Below are 16,848 nucleotides of genomic sequence, written 5' to 3'. Positions count from 1 at the left end.
GTTCCATCCTCAGGGCCCCCACTTCAGTGTCCAGGGCAGTCAAGTGTCCTCCTCATTGTGGACTTTCTCCTTTGGCTTCAGACCTTTCAGTGGTCCTAGGATTTTGACATTCGATTACAAAGAGAATGACTGGCTTATGAGATCAGCCTTCAAGTGGCCAGCACTGTTTATGGTGTGGGAATACCCAACAGCAATGCTCACTCACCCTATGAATAGTGGCATTGGCATGGGTTACTTCCCCACACCCCATTCCTGTAGAGTGCCCCTACTGGGCCACCTACATGGACTGTCACTTCCTTGTGGAGTCCCAAGCCCCCAAGACACTACATGATGCCTTTTGTGTGTTTGAGCAGAACAAGGGCCTGCCCCTGAGGTGACACCACTCAGATTTTCTTTCCCACTATTTTGGGGGCGTTGCGCAGGCAGTGCTGGTCTTCAGGTCTGTGTCCACGATGCTCAACTCTGACTATGTGTGGGATATGGTCTTCTACCCCAATGGGGCCATAGAAGTCAAACTGCATGCCACGGGCTACATCAGCTCAGCGTTCCTCTTTGGTGCTGCCCGAAGATACGGAAACCAGGTTGGGGAACACACGCTGGGCCCCGTCCACACCCACAGTGCCCACTACAAGGTGGATCTGGACGTGGGAGGTAAGACACCCTAGGGGAGGCAACGATTCCAGTAGAGGGGGCAGAAAGATTGGGGGCATCTTTGGGTGAGAGGGTAGAGAAGCAGGGGACACACTCAGACTGGTCTTCTCTTTGGCCCCCACTCTGAAGCCAGGTGCAGGCAGAGTCCAGAGGCAGCAGGGCAGCTGCCTGACCAGGCCTCCCTCCGCCCCTCCCCCTCTGCAGCCCCCCTGCCCCCAAAACTGGAGAACTGTGTCTGGGCTGAGGACATGGCTTTTGTCCCCATGATGGTACCCTGGAGCCCTGAGCACCAGATGCTAAGGCTGCAGGTGACCCAGAAGCAGCTGGAGACTGAGGAACAGGCTGCCTTCCCCCTGGGAGGGGCCTCCCCTCGCTACCTGTACCTGGCCAGCAAGCAGAGCAACAAGTGGGGGCACCCTCACAGCTATCGCATGTGGGATGTGGGATGTGACCCACATGTGGGATGAGACAGTCAGCTTTGCAGGGGGGCCGATGCCCCAGAACAGCTCCACTGAGAGAGCGGTCGTCTGGGGAAGGTGGGTGGTGAATATTGTTGGAGGTGGGTGGATGAGATGAGAACAGCATGTTGGGAGGGGCAATTGGGAACCCAATTCTACACAAGGTGTAGAATTCTACACAAGGTTAGGTAAGAAAACAAAACATTTCCTGGTTATCAAAAGGCCTACAGTAGACACATGGTCCCCTTGGAAGGCTAAAGCCCATGCAGATAAGTCTTTCCTGTTTTCCTAATGCTGTGCCCCAAAGGGATCAACAGGAGAAGGACATAATAAGATGTTGGGCTCAGGTCAAAAAACAAAGAAAAAGAAAGAGATCACCCAAGTACTGTATCTTTAAAAAAAAAAAAGGTGTTGGACCACCCACTAGGTGGGATGTGGGATGTGCAGGATAATGGCTGTACACTAGGGTGACATCACAGTGATGGTGTGGATGAGCTGGGAAGCTGAGGTCCATGGGCTCAGCTCCCTTCTATGATGATCAGGCAGCAGGACAGAGACAGTGACCATGGACCCCTGACCAGAGCATCTCTAGGTACCAGCTGGCCGTGACCCAGAGGAAGGAGACAGAGCCCAGCAGCTCCAGCATCTTCAATCAGAATGACCCCTGGACTCCCACTGTGGACTTTGCTGACTTCATCAAGAATGAGACCATTGCTGGAAAGGTCAGCTGACTGTGGGAGAAGAGGGAGGGGTGGGGGGGCATAGAGATCAGCCCCACCTTCCCTTAGCGGGGGGCCTGAAAACCCGTGATCACCTGAAGGGCTGAGCTGACTCCTGCTTCTGTGCTTTTGTGGATCTGCTCACTATTTGTGAGGGGAAACTTCCTAAGCTGGGAGTTCATCTGCAGACCCTGGCTGAGGTACAGCCTCTCCTCGAGGCAGCAGCTCTCTCAGTCTCCGCCTGTGGACTGAGTCCTTTAAGGGCCCCAGGATTCAGAAGGGCTGGAATGACCAGGGAAGATCACATCTATTATACCTAAAACTTCTCCATTTCTGTCTTCAGCACTAAAGGATTAATTTCCAAATGTTGAACTTTTCTGCCACCCAAACCTGATCTAACCTCCTCCATTCTCCTTCCTTCAGTTACAGTTTGGGAACTCTCCCAGAGTCGGGGGAGGTGCTAAAGTAGCCTGTGGGTGTCATCATTTCTCTTAGGATGGGTCAGCTGATGGGGACGTGATGGGAAATGTCAGAGATGGCAGCTGCAGGCTGGGACATAGGAGGCTGGTGTCATTCCTAATATGAAGTTGATTCTTTATGCTTTGACTTGTGGGCTACTATGAAAAAACGTTTAAAGATTTAAAACCCTCTTGAGTGATGGTAGGCTCCCAAAGTGAATCCTCTGAGGCTGCAGAGGTGTCCTTAGCAGCGCAGGGCTTCATGACCCCCTTTCTTCCCCTACTAGGACTTGGTGGCCTGGGTGACAGCCACTTTCCTGCACATCCCACATGCAGAGGACATTCCCAACACGGTGACAGTGGGGAACGGTGTGGGCTTCTTCCTGCAACCCTACAACTTCTTTGACCATGAGCCCTCATCAATTCTGACTCCATAAATTCCGAGGAAGTCCAGGATGCTGGGTCCTATGAGGTCAACTCCCTGGCTTGTCTGCCCAAGGCTCCTGCCTGTGCCCCTGATCTTTCTGCCTTCTCCCACGGGGGCTTTTCCAGAACTAGGTGTTCCCTGGGATGGGGAATGAGACTGGGGCTCCAGGGTCTGGGAGTGTGGGGAGAAGGGCCAGGAACTGTGGAGCCTGTGCCCTCTTCTCCCTCCTCACGTCCCGGGGTCCTCTCTCTCCTCCATCGTCCTCCCTTGCTTACCACCTCGCTGGGATCATCCTGAAGCTATGCTGCCTGAATCAGGGGCTTCTCAGCTCTGTGCACCCCAACTTGCTGGGTTCCTGTTGCAGAGGAGAGGAACAGTCACCGAGAGGTTGGAGTCATGGTTACACGTTTCTAGAAGACTCCTCGGTTTGGTGTTTTTCATTTTCTTTTCTTTTGTCTTTGCTTTCTGCTTTCCCCAAATGGTTTTAGGCCATGCCAGGTCTCTCCTGAGACTCCCCAGTCCTCACTTGAGAGGAGAGGAAGCGAGGTCTCTCTGGGACTGGTTGCCTAGAGGCCGTGGGCAGGGTTCCTGGCAGGCTTGTGAATCCAGGAGTCCAGCTGGAAGGGGCTCTTTGGCCCATGTTTCCTCTCATCCTGGTCCTCCTTCTCCCTCTTCTTTCTTGCCTCACCTTCTCCTGTTCTTACTTATTCTTATAATCTGGGATTTACATCCCAGCCCTGAGGAGATGTTTCTCAGCTCTCATTTTTCAACTCTGGTCTCCTCTCCTGACTCTAGGCCTGTGGAAGTCTGAAAATGCAAGGGATATCTAGCTTGAGAGGACAGTCCCCGTCTGTCTCCCTGTGTCCGGGAGCCGCCCCTTTCCCCAGTCCTGGGGCAGGGTATTTCCCCACAGTTCTTTCTGCCCGTTTGTATAGGCCTGTCTTGCGTCCTCTGGCAGAGGATGGTCATGGAGACAGCAGCAGCTCTAGTTAGCACTTGAGGTGGTTTGTGGGTGCAGTGGTAATGAGGAGTGGTCATTTTGTGCCAGGTGTGTGGTGTGACCAGGGTCCTCTGAACTTGGCAATAGCCAACATGAGAGACTGGGTGAGAGCCAAAGGTGAGAAGCAGAAAGACCAGTCACACCATGCCATGGGGCCATGGGGTCAGGGGCGGACCAATCACGTGTGAGCATGCAAATGAGCCAGGGCCTCTGGGGGTGGAGCCTCCCCCACAGGCTGTCCCTACAGGATCCGGGGTCTCTCCACAAATGTCCCGAGATCGGACATAATAGAACTCTGCTTCCCTAGAACATTTGTTAAGTTCTACTATGGCTTGACAAAGAAATACTCCGCAGCTATAAAACTATATCTTTTTATAGAAATTACTCTTCTAAAGAGCAAGGCAATGCACAGAATTGTGTATGGGCACCTCCATTTGTGTTTCACCTCCGTTTGTGTTTTATGGGGGAGGATCATATAAATCCATATTTTCATATCTTATAGATGCATATTCAGAAGACACGGGTAACACTGGTTGCCTCTGTGAAGAGGAACAAGGAGGTAGGGACTTGGGAGGGAGGAGACTTGATACTACATATCCTTTTGTACATTTTGAATTTTGAACTATGTGACTGTATTACCTATTCATTTATTATTATTCAAATAATAAATGGGGCTAAATAAGTTCTGACTTCATTCTTTAAAGTAACTTGTCTTTTGGGAAGGGGTAGGGTGGGGGAGGGTACTCTGCCCAGGGACTCAATTTTTTCAAGTGTTTGAGACCCAGAGAAATGGGTGTGGCCTCTGTGCTTAGTCGCTCAATCATGGCCAGCTATTTGTGACCCCATGGCCTGTAGCCTACCAGGTTCCTCCATGGATGGACTTCTCGAGGTAAGAATACTGGAGTGTCTTGCCTTTTCTTTCTCCAGGGAATCTTCCTGACCTAGGGATAGAACCTGGGTCTCCTGCATTGCACAGAGGTGTGGCCTCTGGTGATCCCTCTGTCTCTTCTTGCCTGTATATCTCCAGGAAAAAATGTTAAATGTCAAGAAATCTCTTTTGCTGTCTCTTGCTCACTCTCCCTGTCTGCCTCACTTCAAAGAGGGGGAATGAGAGGCAATGGGGAGGGGTGACTTCCACCTGCTGGAAGCCCAGGCAGGGCTGGGCAGTGAGGGACAGGAAACAGATTTCACATGCTGTTCAGCTTCTGACCTGAGGGGGATCATATCCAGGGAGCACAGACGCTTCTGCTCCCTTCTATCCTGCTCCAAGCCCAGGTTCTCTTCTGAGTCAACAGTGGATGGAGGTGATCTGACCAGAAGCAAGCTTCCTAAGAACAGGGAGAAAGCCCTCAGTCAGGAGAGAGGGCCAGTGCTGGGTGGGTGAATTTATAACATCACCTGAAGTGAAAGTCAGAGTGACAGAGGAGAGAGACTGAGGGAATGAGGGGCTAAAGACTGAGACGGAGGAGAAAAATGGGTGCTGTAGCCTCTGTGGTTCTGATACTGCCTTGATGCCTCTTCTTTCTCTGACCTGAGTCATTGAACTTCTCCATGACATGCTTATGTGTAGTCTCCACCTCCTCTTGGCTCCTTTTCTTATCAGTTGCACAATAGTCAGTGCTGGAGGCAAGAGGAAGAAAGAAATGCGGTGTCCACCCCTTCCCCAGCCTGGTTGAATAAGTCGCAAGTCATTGCCTTGACTCCCATGTCCAGACCAAGGCTGTGAGTGTTTGCAAGTGGAGTGTGCCTGTGAGTGTGTGGATGCCCGCTTACAGCTTTTTTTTTAAGTGTTGTTGTTGTTATTGTTGTTTTCTAATATTTTTCTTTCTTTCTTTCTTCGGCTGTGCTAGGTCTTAGTTGTGGCATGAAGGATCTTCAATCTTAGCTGTAGCATGTGGGATCTAGTTCCCCAACCAGGGATCCAACCAAGGGCCCCTGCACTGCAAGCAGGGGAATGTTACCCACTGGACCATCCGAGAAGTCCCAGAGCACTGCTATATTTAGGAACACTTACCACCTGGCAGGTTCAGTTACTGAATAAGGTAAAATCCCAGCCAAAAATCAGTAGTAGTTTGTGTGGTGATGAGATACTAATAATTGTGTAGAAGATCCTTGTATACTTTATACAATGCTTGGTGGGTTTAGAAAAAGGGGATACCCTTAACCAAATAAAAAAGGTGTATGAGGTCCTGCTGACAGCTTCTCTGATGAAACTCATCAGTGAGAATCGGCTACCCTTTCCAGTATTCTTGCCTGGAGAGTCCCAAGGACAGAGGAGCTTGGCAGACTACAGTCCATAGGGTCGCGAAGAGTCAGACACAACTGAATCAACATAGCACAGCACATATCAGTGAGAATGGGCTCGTTAATTCTACAGCCTGTTTCCTTGTTTTAAGGGGAAACCCACCCCTCCAGCTGCTCCCAAAAATGTTCTTTCTCATTTATCCAACCCTCTCCCTGAACTTTATATCTCTCCCTCTTGACTGGCTCTTGACTCACATCTCGTTAAGTCTCTGCCAGGACCCTGACTCTCCAGGACAGGGTCTTCCCTCAGCTTGTGCTTCTCAGATGCCTTCCTCCAAGGACAGCTCTCCTTTTCCCGCCTCCAGCTTTCCTTTCCCACCCAGTCCCTCCTTATCCCGCTCTTCCAAATGCTGATGCATAATCACAGTCTCTTCCAGCCGCCACTTTCTGGACTTCTGGGTGGCATTGGTCCTCTCTGATTAGTCCCTACTGAAAACTCTCGCCTGTCATGACCTCCTCCCATTCTGACCCCTCTTGGGGCATGCTGGCTGCTTCTCAGGCTCCTATGATGGCTCCTTTGCCTCTGCTGTGCCCACCAACCTGCTCAGCCCCACACATAGGCATCTTCTGGACTCTGGCCCTGCTCTCCTCTCTCCCCTCTGAGGAGTCCTCTCTGGGTGGTCTCAGGCTTCCTATCTTTGTGCGTTAGTCACTCAGTTGTGTCCAACACTTTGCCACCCCATAGAGTGTACCCTGCCAGGCTCTTCTGTCCATGGAATTCTCCAGGCAAGAATACTGGAGTGGGTGGTCATTTCTTTCTCTGGGGAATCTTCCCAACTCAGGCATTGAACCCAGGTCTCACACATTGCAGGCAGATTCTTTATCATCTGGGCCAATAACTACCTTTTATTGTTTGACACAAATCTCTATTTCTAGCCTAGAGGCTGTTCTCTGGCCCTTGAAACATATAGACCCAATGGCCTTTTTTCTGGGCATCTATGCTGGGGCTTCCCACAGGAACCTCACCTCAAGCTTGTTGGAATCCTCCTTCAACTTGCTGCTCTTCCTGTAGGTCCTTCTGGAGAAGGCCCCTCACCCCCAAGTCACCCATTGGAGACCTGGCGTCCTTGTGTCGCCAAAGAGTCTGTATCCTTTCTCACGCACCCAGCCAATCAGACACCACGTCCTGCCGACACCCCCGGCCACATTGCTCAGATTCCTCACTTCTTCTCTGTCCTGGAGGTCACTGGCCTCATCTGACCCTTTGCCTCCTGTCGCTGTCCTCGCTTCTGTCTTTGACACACTCGGTGCTCTCTCAGCATTGAAGCCACAGCTGTACCCCTGGGGTGCAGATCAGAGTACAGTGACCTGGGCATCCGGAGCGGTTCCACTGGCCTCATGGGGACTCCGGGACAGCAGGCAGGCTCAGGCAGCACGTTCTGGGGCCCAGCCTGGGGACTGGGGATGGCACCTGGCTTCCAAGGATAGAGTTGCCTTCAGCACATTTACACAGGCTGCGGGCAAGTTTGTCCAAAGGGAAATAAGACTTACTAGAGGAAGCAGGATGTGTAGCTCCTTTCCCCTGAGTATCTATCCAACAGAAACACCTTCAAACAGTTGTTTACGATGTGTGATATGATGATTGTGAAGCCTAGGATGACACGAATTCAGAGGAAGCAATGTGACAGCAAGACGCTTCTAGAGAAGGTGGGCAGAGGGGCACCTTCTGCTATATCAGTTCCTCCTCAAGGTCAGGCCAAAGCTCTCCCTCCCACTCCCTGATCATCACTTCTTCTCCTCTAGGAGACCTGGGGATTCCCCACCAGAGTGGACATTCTTGATCTGTGATTGGTAACACTAGTCCGGATGAAAAAAAAGTGTTAGGTGTTCTCTTGACAATGTGTTCTGAGCTGGGAGGAAATACCATGACTTATCAAAGGATCCAGAATGAAGTTCCTGGGCTGGAAAGGCTTGCCGTGGGGCCAGGGATGGGTTTGACCTTAGATTCTGTTGCCCCTTTATTACAAACTCCACATGAACCTTTCAAACTGAGACAGGCTAGGGCCTGAGTTCCTATACTGGAGTGCTTACACTTGGCACCTGGACAGATATCTCCTTGAAAACAGAATACAAACAACCTGTAACAGACTAAAAATATCTGCAAGCACTGGGCAGTCCGGGCAGTTATGAACAATGAGACACAGAAAACACAGAAATGTATTGCTGCTTCTGAGGTGAAAGGAGAAGAGCAGGGTTGGGCGTGACCCCTGCACACAGCACCACCAAAGGGGTGGGCAGACCACCTAAGCCAGCCCTCAGTCCGCTCCACGGATCTGTCCCCACTCTTACTCCACTGGAGGAACCAGGCCACAGAGGGCAAGCAAGGGAACCTGTGTTTTGTTCTTGCTCCTTCCTGCTGCAGCTCGAGTACCAGTTAACTCTCATTTGATTACTTCACCGGCCTCTTATTAATTCAATTGATGTAAGAGTCCGAGGCCCCAGGTTGGTCACAAAATGACCCGTGTGTGGAATTTCCATATCAAAATAGAGCTGGTTGCAGAAGCAGCTGGTATCTGGAGAACCTGACCTTTCTGAGGTTGATTTCCCTGGTTTCACATGTACCCAGACTTCTGTCTTTCTGCATTGCCTACTTTGCTTAAGGCCCACACACTGCACAAGCCCTCCTGACCTGATCTCTTCTGCTGTCCCACCAACTCCTGTCTCCACCTCACACCCAATGCGCTGACCTTGGCCATTTCCTGCCCATGCCAGGTGCTTCAAGTTCTGTACCTTTGCACCTTGTGATCCTTTTGGCTCGATGTACTGTCCATTCTCCTCCAGCAAACATACTCTGTCTGCAAGGTCATCTAAGGCGACTTCTGGGGAAAGTGGTCTTGGACAAGTCCAGGTTGGAAAGGACTTTCCCCCAGTTCACCAGGGAAGCATGTCCCACCTCTGGAACCTCAGTCTCTCCTGGTTCCCTCAGGATCTGGCTGAACAAAAGATGGTGTCTACCTCACATCACCTGCCTGACAATGGAGATTACTTTGTTCTCTGCCTCTGCAGCATTCTGGAAAAGGGTTTCCTGGGGATGAAGGTTGCAGACAGCTAGGTTAAATTCACAGCCAGGGTATTATGCACCCTGACATCTGATGTGGTCCTTCAGTTTTGCTTAAGGGGTGGAGGTCTCTGTAAGTTGCAACTTCCCACCCCCTCCAGCTTCTGAATGGATTCACTCCCCTCAGGCTTTCCTCTAGTGACTCCAGGAGTTCAGGACCTCCAAGATGTTGACCTGGCTCGGCCTTTAAGACCCTCTGCTCCCTACAGGTGATTGGTGTTCTCAGCATGACTCTCCAGGCTCCTATGCATGCCATTAGGGTTCTGGTTGCTGCATGGGAGCCCTCATCAGAGGGCTTCATGGACTAGAGGAAGGAAGATGGAATCTGGCTGGATGGCTGAACACAGGGGAGTTTTGCTTGCAGCCATGTAGCAAGGAGCAAGGTTCCATCGAGAGAGTGGAAAAAGAGCCCCGGGACACATCACTTCTACCACTTCCTCCCTCCAGCTGTGTCTCCCACACCCATGCCTCCCCCATTTTGTTCCCCAACAGGGAAGCTGAGTGTTTGATTTGAAACAGGAGGACAGAGGCTGACACGGGCCACTTAAAATTCAGGTTATAACCTCAGCTGCATCTTCTGAGCCTGGCCTGATCACTGCCCCGCCCCAGCCTCCAACCACTGCCAACCCTCTCTCCTCGGCTGTTTGTCCTTAGTGTACATATAACGCGTTGACCCGAGCACAAGTCAAAGACAGGAACCTACAGACACCGAAGGAGGCACTGTGCACCCAGTTCTGTCGGTCTATCCATCATGCGTGCTGCACTCCAAATCAAGAGCCTGAAGACAGCCAGAGCTTTAGCGATGTTCATCTTCATTTTTCTGTCCTTGTGGGCTCTTCTGGTGATGGGCAGGGAGGAAGGTGGTGCTGGGAGTGAGGAGGGAGTTGGGAAGCAATGTCATCCCAGCCTGCCTCCCCGCTGCCCCTCCGGATCCCCCAGTGACCAGCCCTGGACACACCCTGGCCAGAGCCAGCTGTTTGCAGACCTGAGCCGAGAAGAGCTGACAACTGTGATGAGCTTCCTGACTCAGCAGCTGGGGCCAGACCTGGTGGATGCAGCCCAGGCCCGACCCTCAGACAACTGTGTCTTCTCGGTAGAGCTGCAGCTGCCCCCCAAGGCTGCAGCCCTGGCCCACCTGGACAGGGGGAGCCCCCCACCTGCCCGGGAGGCACTGGCCATCGTCTTCTTTGGCGGACAACCCCAGCCCAATGTGACTGAGCTGGTGGTGGGGCCACTGCCCCAGCCCTCCTACATGCGGGATGTGACCGTGGAGCGTCATGGGGGCCCCCTGCCCTATTACCGACGTCCCTTTCTTACCCAAGAGTACCAGGACATAGACCAGTTGATCTTTGACAGAGAGCTGCCCCAGGCTGCTGGTGTCCTCCACCACTGCTGCTCCTACAAACAAGGAGGAAGGAACCTGGTCATCTTGACCGCAGCTCCCCGCGGCGTCCAGTCAGGGGACAGGGCCACGTGGTTTGTCCTCTGCTATAACATTTCAGGATCTGGGACCTACCTGCACCCTGTGGGGTTGGAGCTGCTGGTAGATCACAAGGCTCTGGACCCTGCCCAGTGGACCATCCAGAAAGTATTCTTTCAAGGCCGCTACTATGAGAGTCTGGCCCAGCTGGAGGAGCAGTTTGAGGCTGGCCAGGTGAATGTGGTGGTGATCCCAAACAATGGCACAGGTGGGTCCTGGTCTCTGAAGCCCCAGGTGCCCCCGGGTCCAACTCCCCCTCTGCAGTTCCATCCTCAGGGTGCCCGCTTCAGTGTCCAGGGCAGTCAAGTGACCTCCTCATTGTGGACTTTCTCCTTTGGCCTCGGAGCTTTCAGTGGTCCTAGGATCTTTGACATTCGATTCCAGGGAGAAAGGCTGGCTTATGAAATTAGCCTGCAAGAGGTCCTGGTTGTCTATGGTGGGAATACCCCATTCGCAATGATGAACCGCTACATGGATCGAGGCTTTGGTATGGGCAAGTTTGCCACGCCCCTGACCCGTGGCGTCGACTGCCCCTATCTGGCCACCTATGTGGACTGGCACTTTCTTCTGGAGTCCCAAGCCCCCAGGACTCTACACGATGCCTTTTGTGTGTTTGAGCAGAACAAGGGCCTGCCGCTGAGGCGACACCACTCAGATGTGTTTTCTCACTATTTTGGGGGTCTTGTGGAGACTGTGCTGGTCTTCAGATCTGTGTCGAGCTTGTATAACTATGACTATGTTTGGGATGTGATCTTTCACCCCCATGGGGCCATTCAAGTCAAATTCCATGCCACGGGCTTCATCAGCTCAGTGTTCCACTTTGGTGCTGCCAGAAGATATGGAAACAAGGTTCGGGAGAACACACTGGGCACCGTCCACACCCACAGTGCCCACTACAAGGTGGATTTGGATGTGGGAGGTAAGACACCCTGGGGGAGGCAAGGATTGCAGTAGAGGGGCATGAAAGATTGGGGACATTTTTGGGTGAGAGGTGGGAAGCAAGGGACACACTCAGTCTGGCCTTGTCTTTGGCTCCTACTCTGAAGCCAGGAGCAGGCAGGCTCCAGAGGGGGCAGGGCAGCTGCCTGACCAGCTCTTGCTCCTCCCTTCTCCCCACTCCATTCCTGCAGGACTGGAGAACTGGGTCTGGGTTGAGGACATGGCTTTTGTCCCCACTGCAATACCCTGGAGCCCCGAGCACCAGATACAGAGGCTGCAGGTGACCCGGAAGCAGCTGGAGACCGAGGAGCAGGCTGCCTTCCCCCTGGGAGGGGCCTCCCCTCGCCACCTGTACCTGGCCAGCAACCAGAGCAACAAGTGGGGACACCCTCGGGGCTACCGCATCCAGATTATCAACCAACCTGTGGAGCCACTGCCCCAGAACAGCCCTATAGAGAGAGCCGTCAGCTGGGGGAGGTAGGTGGCGTGCATTGTTGGAGGGTGTGGTTGAGATGAGGAGTGTTGGGAGGGGCATTTGGGTCCCAGTTCAAATTGTACACAAGGCGAGGTAAGAGCCCCAAACATATTTCCTGGTTATCAAAAGGCCCACATTGGATACACACCACCCAAGTGGGAAAAGTCTTTCCATTTTGGTGGGGCCATGTTGCGAAATTGAAAGGGATGTACATATAAACATGGAAAGGTGTTGGGTTACCCACTAGGGTGACATCAAGTGACTGTAGATGAGAGGGGAAACCTGAGGTCCATGGGATCGGCTCCCTTCCATGATGATCAGGCACCAGGACAGGAACAGTGACCATGGACCCCTGACCAGAGCATTTCTAGGTACCAGCTGGCCGTGACCCAGAGGAAGGAGACAGAGCCTAGCAGCTCCAGCATCTTCAATCAGAATGACCCCTGGACTCCCACTGTGGACTTTGCTGACTTCATCAACAATGAGACCATTGCTGGAAAGGTCAGCTGACTGTGGGAGATGAGGGAGTTGTTGAGGACACAGGGATCAGCCCCTCCTTCTCTTGGGTGGGGCCTTGAAACCCTGTGGTCACCTCAAGGGCTGAGCTGACTCGTGCTTCTGTGCTTTTGTGGATCTGCTCCTTACCTGTGGAGGGAAACTTCCTAAGCTGGGAGTTCATCTGCTGAGGTTGGCTGAGGCTCCAGCCTTTCCTCATGAGGCAGCAGCAGTTTCTGTCTCAGCTCTGTGGACTGAGTCCTTTAAGGGCCCCAGGATTCAGAAGGACTGGAATGACCAGGGAAGACCACATCTCTTATACCTTAAACCTCACCACTTCTGTCTTCACTCCCAAAGGGTTAATTTCTAAATGTCATAGTTTTCTGTCACCCACACCCTGATTTCCCTCCTCCATTCGAGAGTTTGGGAACTCTCGCAGAATAAAGGGAGGTGCTGAAGTAGCCTGTGGGTGTCATCATTTCTCTTGGGATGGGTAGGCTGATGGCGATGTGATGGGAAATGTCAGAGATGGCAGCTGCAGGCTGAAATAGTGGAGGCTGGTGTTGCTCCTAATATAAAGTTGATTTTTTATGCTTTGACTTCTGGGCTACTATGATAAAGCGTTTAGATCTTAAAACCCTCTTGAATGATGGTAGGCTCCCAAAGTGAATTCTGTGGTAGGCAGAGGTGTCTTTAGCAGTGCCAGGCCTCATGACCCTCTTTCTTCCTTCGCTAGGACTTGGTGGCCTGGGTGACAGCTGGTTTCCTGCACATCCCACATGCAGAGGACGTTCCCAACACGGTGACAGTGGGGAACAGTGTGGGCTTCTTTCTGCGACCCTACAACTTCTTTGACGAGGACCCCTCCATCAATTCTGCTGACTCTATCTACTTCCAAGAAGACCAGGATGCTGGGTCCTGTGAGGTCAACTCCCTGGCTTGCCTGCCCCAGGTTGCTGCCTGTGCCCCTGACCTCCCTGCCTTCTCCCACGGGGGCTTCTCCCCCTAGGTGTTCCTGGAATGGGGTATGTGGCTGGGGTCCCAGGGTCAGGGAATGTGGGGAGAAGGGCTGGGAGCTGGGGAGTCTGTGCCCTCCTCTCCCTCTTCACCCTCCAGGGTCCTTTCTCTCCCTTGCCTTCCCTCCCTGCTGGGAGCATCCTGAGCCTGTGCTGCAAGAGACAGGGTCGTCTCAGCCCTGTGGACCCCAAGCTGCTGGGTTCCTGTTGCAGAGAGCAGAGGAATGGCCAGTGAGGAGCCTGGAATGATTATTAAAGTTTTCCAATCGCTTCCTGGTTTTGATGTGTTTTGCTTTTTTATCCTTTTGTCTTTGGTTTTCTGTGCTCTCAAAGCTTTTTAGGCCATGCCAAGGTCTCTCTTGAGACTTCCCAGTCCTCACGTCGGAGGAGAGGATGGGGCCTCTCTAAGGGGATGGCCGCCGACAGGATTCCTGCCAGGACTGTGAATCCAGGAGTCCAGTTGGAAGGGGCTCTTTGGCTCTTGTTTCATCTCATCCTGGTCCTCCTTCTTCTCTTCCTTCTTGCCTTGCCTTCTCCTGTTCTTACCTGTTATTCTATCTTGGTATTTACCTCCTGGCCCTCAGCGGATGTTCCTTAGCTCTCATTTTTCAACTCTGGTCTCCTCTCCTGACTCTAGGCCTGTGAAAGTCTGAAAATGCAAGGGACATCTAGCTGAGAGGACAGTCCCCATCTGTGTCCAGTGTCTGGAGGTTGCTCCTTCCCCAGTCCTGGGGCAACGTGTTTGTATGCCCTGTCTTGCATCCTCTTGCAGGAGTGGTCATGGAGACAGCAGCAGCTCTAGGGAGCACTTGAGGTGGCTTTGTGGGCACAGCGGTAATGAGGAGTGGTCATTTGTGCCAGGTCTCTGTGTGACCTGTGGCCTCTGCACACTGCAGGAGCCAGTGGGGGAGGTTGGGTGGGCACCTAGGGAGCGAGGCAAGAAGACCTGTCACGGGGCCAGGGGTTGTCCAATCACGTGTGATCATGCAAAGGAGCCAGGGCGTCTGGGGGTGGAGCCTCCCCCACAGGCTGTCCCTCTGGAGATGTGGATGGAATAGGTCTGGATCCAGGGTGTCTCTACAAATATCCAGAGATTGGAAATTATAGAACTGTCTTCCCTAGAAGATTCATTAACTAAATTCTAATACAGTCTTACAAAGCAATATTACGCAGCTATAAAAGCAATTGTATTTCTTTCTAGAAATCAATCTTCTAAAGAGCAAGGCAAGGTACAGAAGTGTGTATAGGGCACCACCTTTTGTGTTTTAAAGGAAAGATCATATAAATACGTATTTTCGTATCTTACGGATGCATATTCAGAAGACATGGGTGACACTGGTTGCCTCTGGAGGGCATCCAGGTGCAAGGGACTCAGGAGGGGGACTTAGTATAAACCCTTTTAAAAGCTTTGAACCATATGACTGTATTATCTATTCATTTATTATTATTCAAATAATAAATGGTCCCATACAAGACCTGACTTCATCCTTTAAACTATTAATAAGTTGTCTTTCGAATAGGGTAGAATGGGGGAGGATAAACTGTGTTGAGAGATGAGCCCAGGGACTCAATTTTCTCAAATATTTGAGACTCAGAGAAATAGGTGTGGTCTCAGGTGACCCCAATGTCTGGCTTTTCCAGTAGTCATGTATGGATGTGAGAGATGGACTATAAAGAAAGCTGAGCACCAAAGAATTGAGGCTTTTGAACTGTGGTGTTGGAGAAGACTCTTGAGAGTCCCTTGGACTGCAAGGAGATCCAACCAGTCCATCCTAAAGGAGATCAGTCCTGGATGTTCATTGGAAGGACTGATGTTGAAGCTGGAACTCCAATACTTTGGCCACCTGATGTGAAGAGCTGACTCATTTGAAAAGACCCTGATGCTGGGAAAGATTGAGGGCAGGAGGAGAAGGGGACAACAGAGGATGAGATGGTTGGATGGCATCACCGACTCAATGGACACAGGTTTGGGTGAACTCCAGGAGTTGGATATGGACAGAGAGGCCTGGCGTGCTGCAGTTCATGGGTTCGCAGAGTTGGGCACGACTGAGTGACTGAACTGAACTGACTGACTGACTGATAACCTCTTTGCCTCTTCTTGTCTGTACATCTAGAAGGGGAATTTTAAACCTCGGTCGTCTCTCTTTGACTGTCTATGGCTCACTATCCCTGTCTGTCTCTCTTCAAGGAGGGGGAATGAGAAGCAATGGGAAGGGGTGGCTTCCACCTGCTGGAAGCCCAGGCAGGGCTGGGAGGTGAAGGACAGGAAACAGATTTTAGCTGCTGCTCAGCTTCTGACCTGAGGGAGTCACATCCAGGGAGCTCACACACACAGAAGCTTCTGCTCCTTTCTGCATTGCTCCAAACCCAGGTTCCCTGCTGGGTCAACAGTGGACGGAGATGAATCACTGAGCCGGAGAGAAGCTAGGTTTCAAAGAACAGGGAGAAAGACCTCAGTCAGGAGAGAGTGTGGCGGGTGGATGAATTTATAACACGACCCACAGTGGAGGCCAGAGTGGTTCAGACAGCATCTGAGGAGAAGGAGAGGTTAAAGACTGAGACAGAGGAAAAAAATGAGTGTTGTGGTCACCATGGTTCTGATACTGACTTAATGCCTTTTCTGTCTCTGACCTGAGTCACTAAACTTCTCCATAAGATTTTTATGCTGTTGTTTCTATCTCCTCCTGGCTCCTTTTTATGGTCAGTTGCATGAGAGTCAGTTCTGGAGGCAAAGGAATAAAGGAACTGCTTTTTTTTTTGGAATAAAGGAATGTGGTGTCAACCCCTCCCTTACCTGGGCAGAATAACTTGCAAGTCATTGCCTTGAAACCATGTCCAGACCAAGGCAGTGAGTGTTTACAAGTGGTGAGTGTGCGTGTGAGTGTGTCTGGATGGTTGCTCACAGCTTTGGTGTGGAAAGGGGCTATGGTTGTGTCTCTCTACAGCTGGTCTAGGGATGACACCCCTGTCCCAGGCCTCAGTGGACATGTAGACCGTGAGCTTTTCAGCCCACTGAGGTGGGAGGCCTGCAAGGTGGACCTCCAGCTGGCCACCCCACCCACTCTCTCATCAAAACCTGAAGCTGGCTGGATTTTTAGCCTCAGATTCAGTGTCAAGCCAAAGAAGGGAAGAGTAACGCAGGATGTCAGGTTCTGAAAGAACTCCTGTCCACAAGGGCACAAATTTTGGACTTGGGCCCATTGCCCTTGAGGAACTGAACTAGGGGACACCCAAGATGTCCTTACAGGAGGGCGATAACTGGGATTCCAAGAATGGAGACACAGGCAAACTGTGAGCAGCAGAAGCCGCGCCCTCCGGCCTTGGCTCTCGTCCTGCAGCCCCTAGGCAGGGCTCCCTCTGCAAGTGCA

General features: G+C 51.9%; 1 protein-coding gene, 1 long non-coding RNA gene and 1 pseudogene across 3 annotated transcripts; all 3 read left to right on the top strand.

Moving 5' to 3' along the window:
• The window catches only part of LOC102403656, a 29,111-nt pseudogene that overhangs the window by 2,395 nt on the left and 9,868 nt on the right, over window positions 1-16,848 (top strand).
• LOC123464562 lies at window positions 3,078-7,273 on the top strand. The gene is made up of 3 exons (XR_006640782.1): window positions 3,078-4,272; window positions 5,317-5,462; window positions 5,564-7,273. It is a non-coding gene; the product is annotated as an uncharacterized LOC123464562 (long non-coding RNA).
• On the top strand, window positions 7,319-13,751 carry LOC102402894 (primary amine oxidase, lung isozyme). 2 transcript variants are annotated; one of them, XM_044938924.2, is made up of 4 exons: window positions 7,319-11,474; window positions 11,686-11,971; window positions 12,341-12,470; window positions 13,201-13,751. In XM_044938924.2, the coding sequence occupies exons 1-4, from the start codon at window positions 9,827-9,829 to the stop codon at window positions 13,471-13,473; spliced, it is 2,337 nt and encodes a 778-aa protein (XP_044794859.2). In that variant the 5' UTR covers window positions 7,319-9,826; the 3' UTR covers window positions 13,474-13,751. The 2 variants fall into 2 exon arrangements, with proteins under 2 accessions (XP_044794859.2, XP_044794860.2); XM_044938925.2 differs by having other exon boundaries at window positions 9,108-10,763.

This window comes from Bubalus bubalis, chromosome 3 (assembly GCF_019923935.1).
Source record: "Bubalus bubalis isolate 160015118507 breed Murrah chromosome 3, NDDB_SH_1, whole genome shotgun sequence".
NCBI classification, from domain to species: domain Eukaryota; kingdom Metazoa; phylum Chordata; class Mammalia; order Artiodactyla; family Bovidae; genus Bubalus; species Bubalus bubalis.
This window is presented reverse-complemented; position numbering and strand designations above follow the sequence as displayed.

Coding starts and splice junctions, on each gene's coding strand:
- LOC102402894 (XM_044938924.2), top strand. CDS start 9,827: ATGCGTGCTGCACTCCAAATCAAGAGCCTGAAGACAGCCAGAGCTTTA. Junction 11,972..12,340: donor AGAGCCGTCAGCTGGGGGAG/GTAGGTGGCGTG, acceptor GAGCATTTCTAG/GTACCAGCTGGCCGTGACCC. Junction 12,471..13,200: donor ATGAGACCATTGCTGGAAAG/GTCAGCTGACTG, acceptor TTCCTTCGCTAG/GACTTGGTGGCCTGGGTGAC.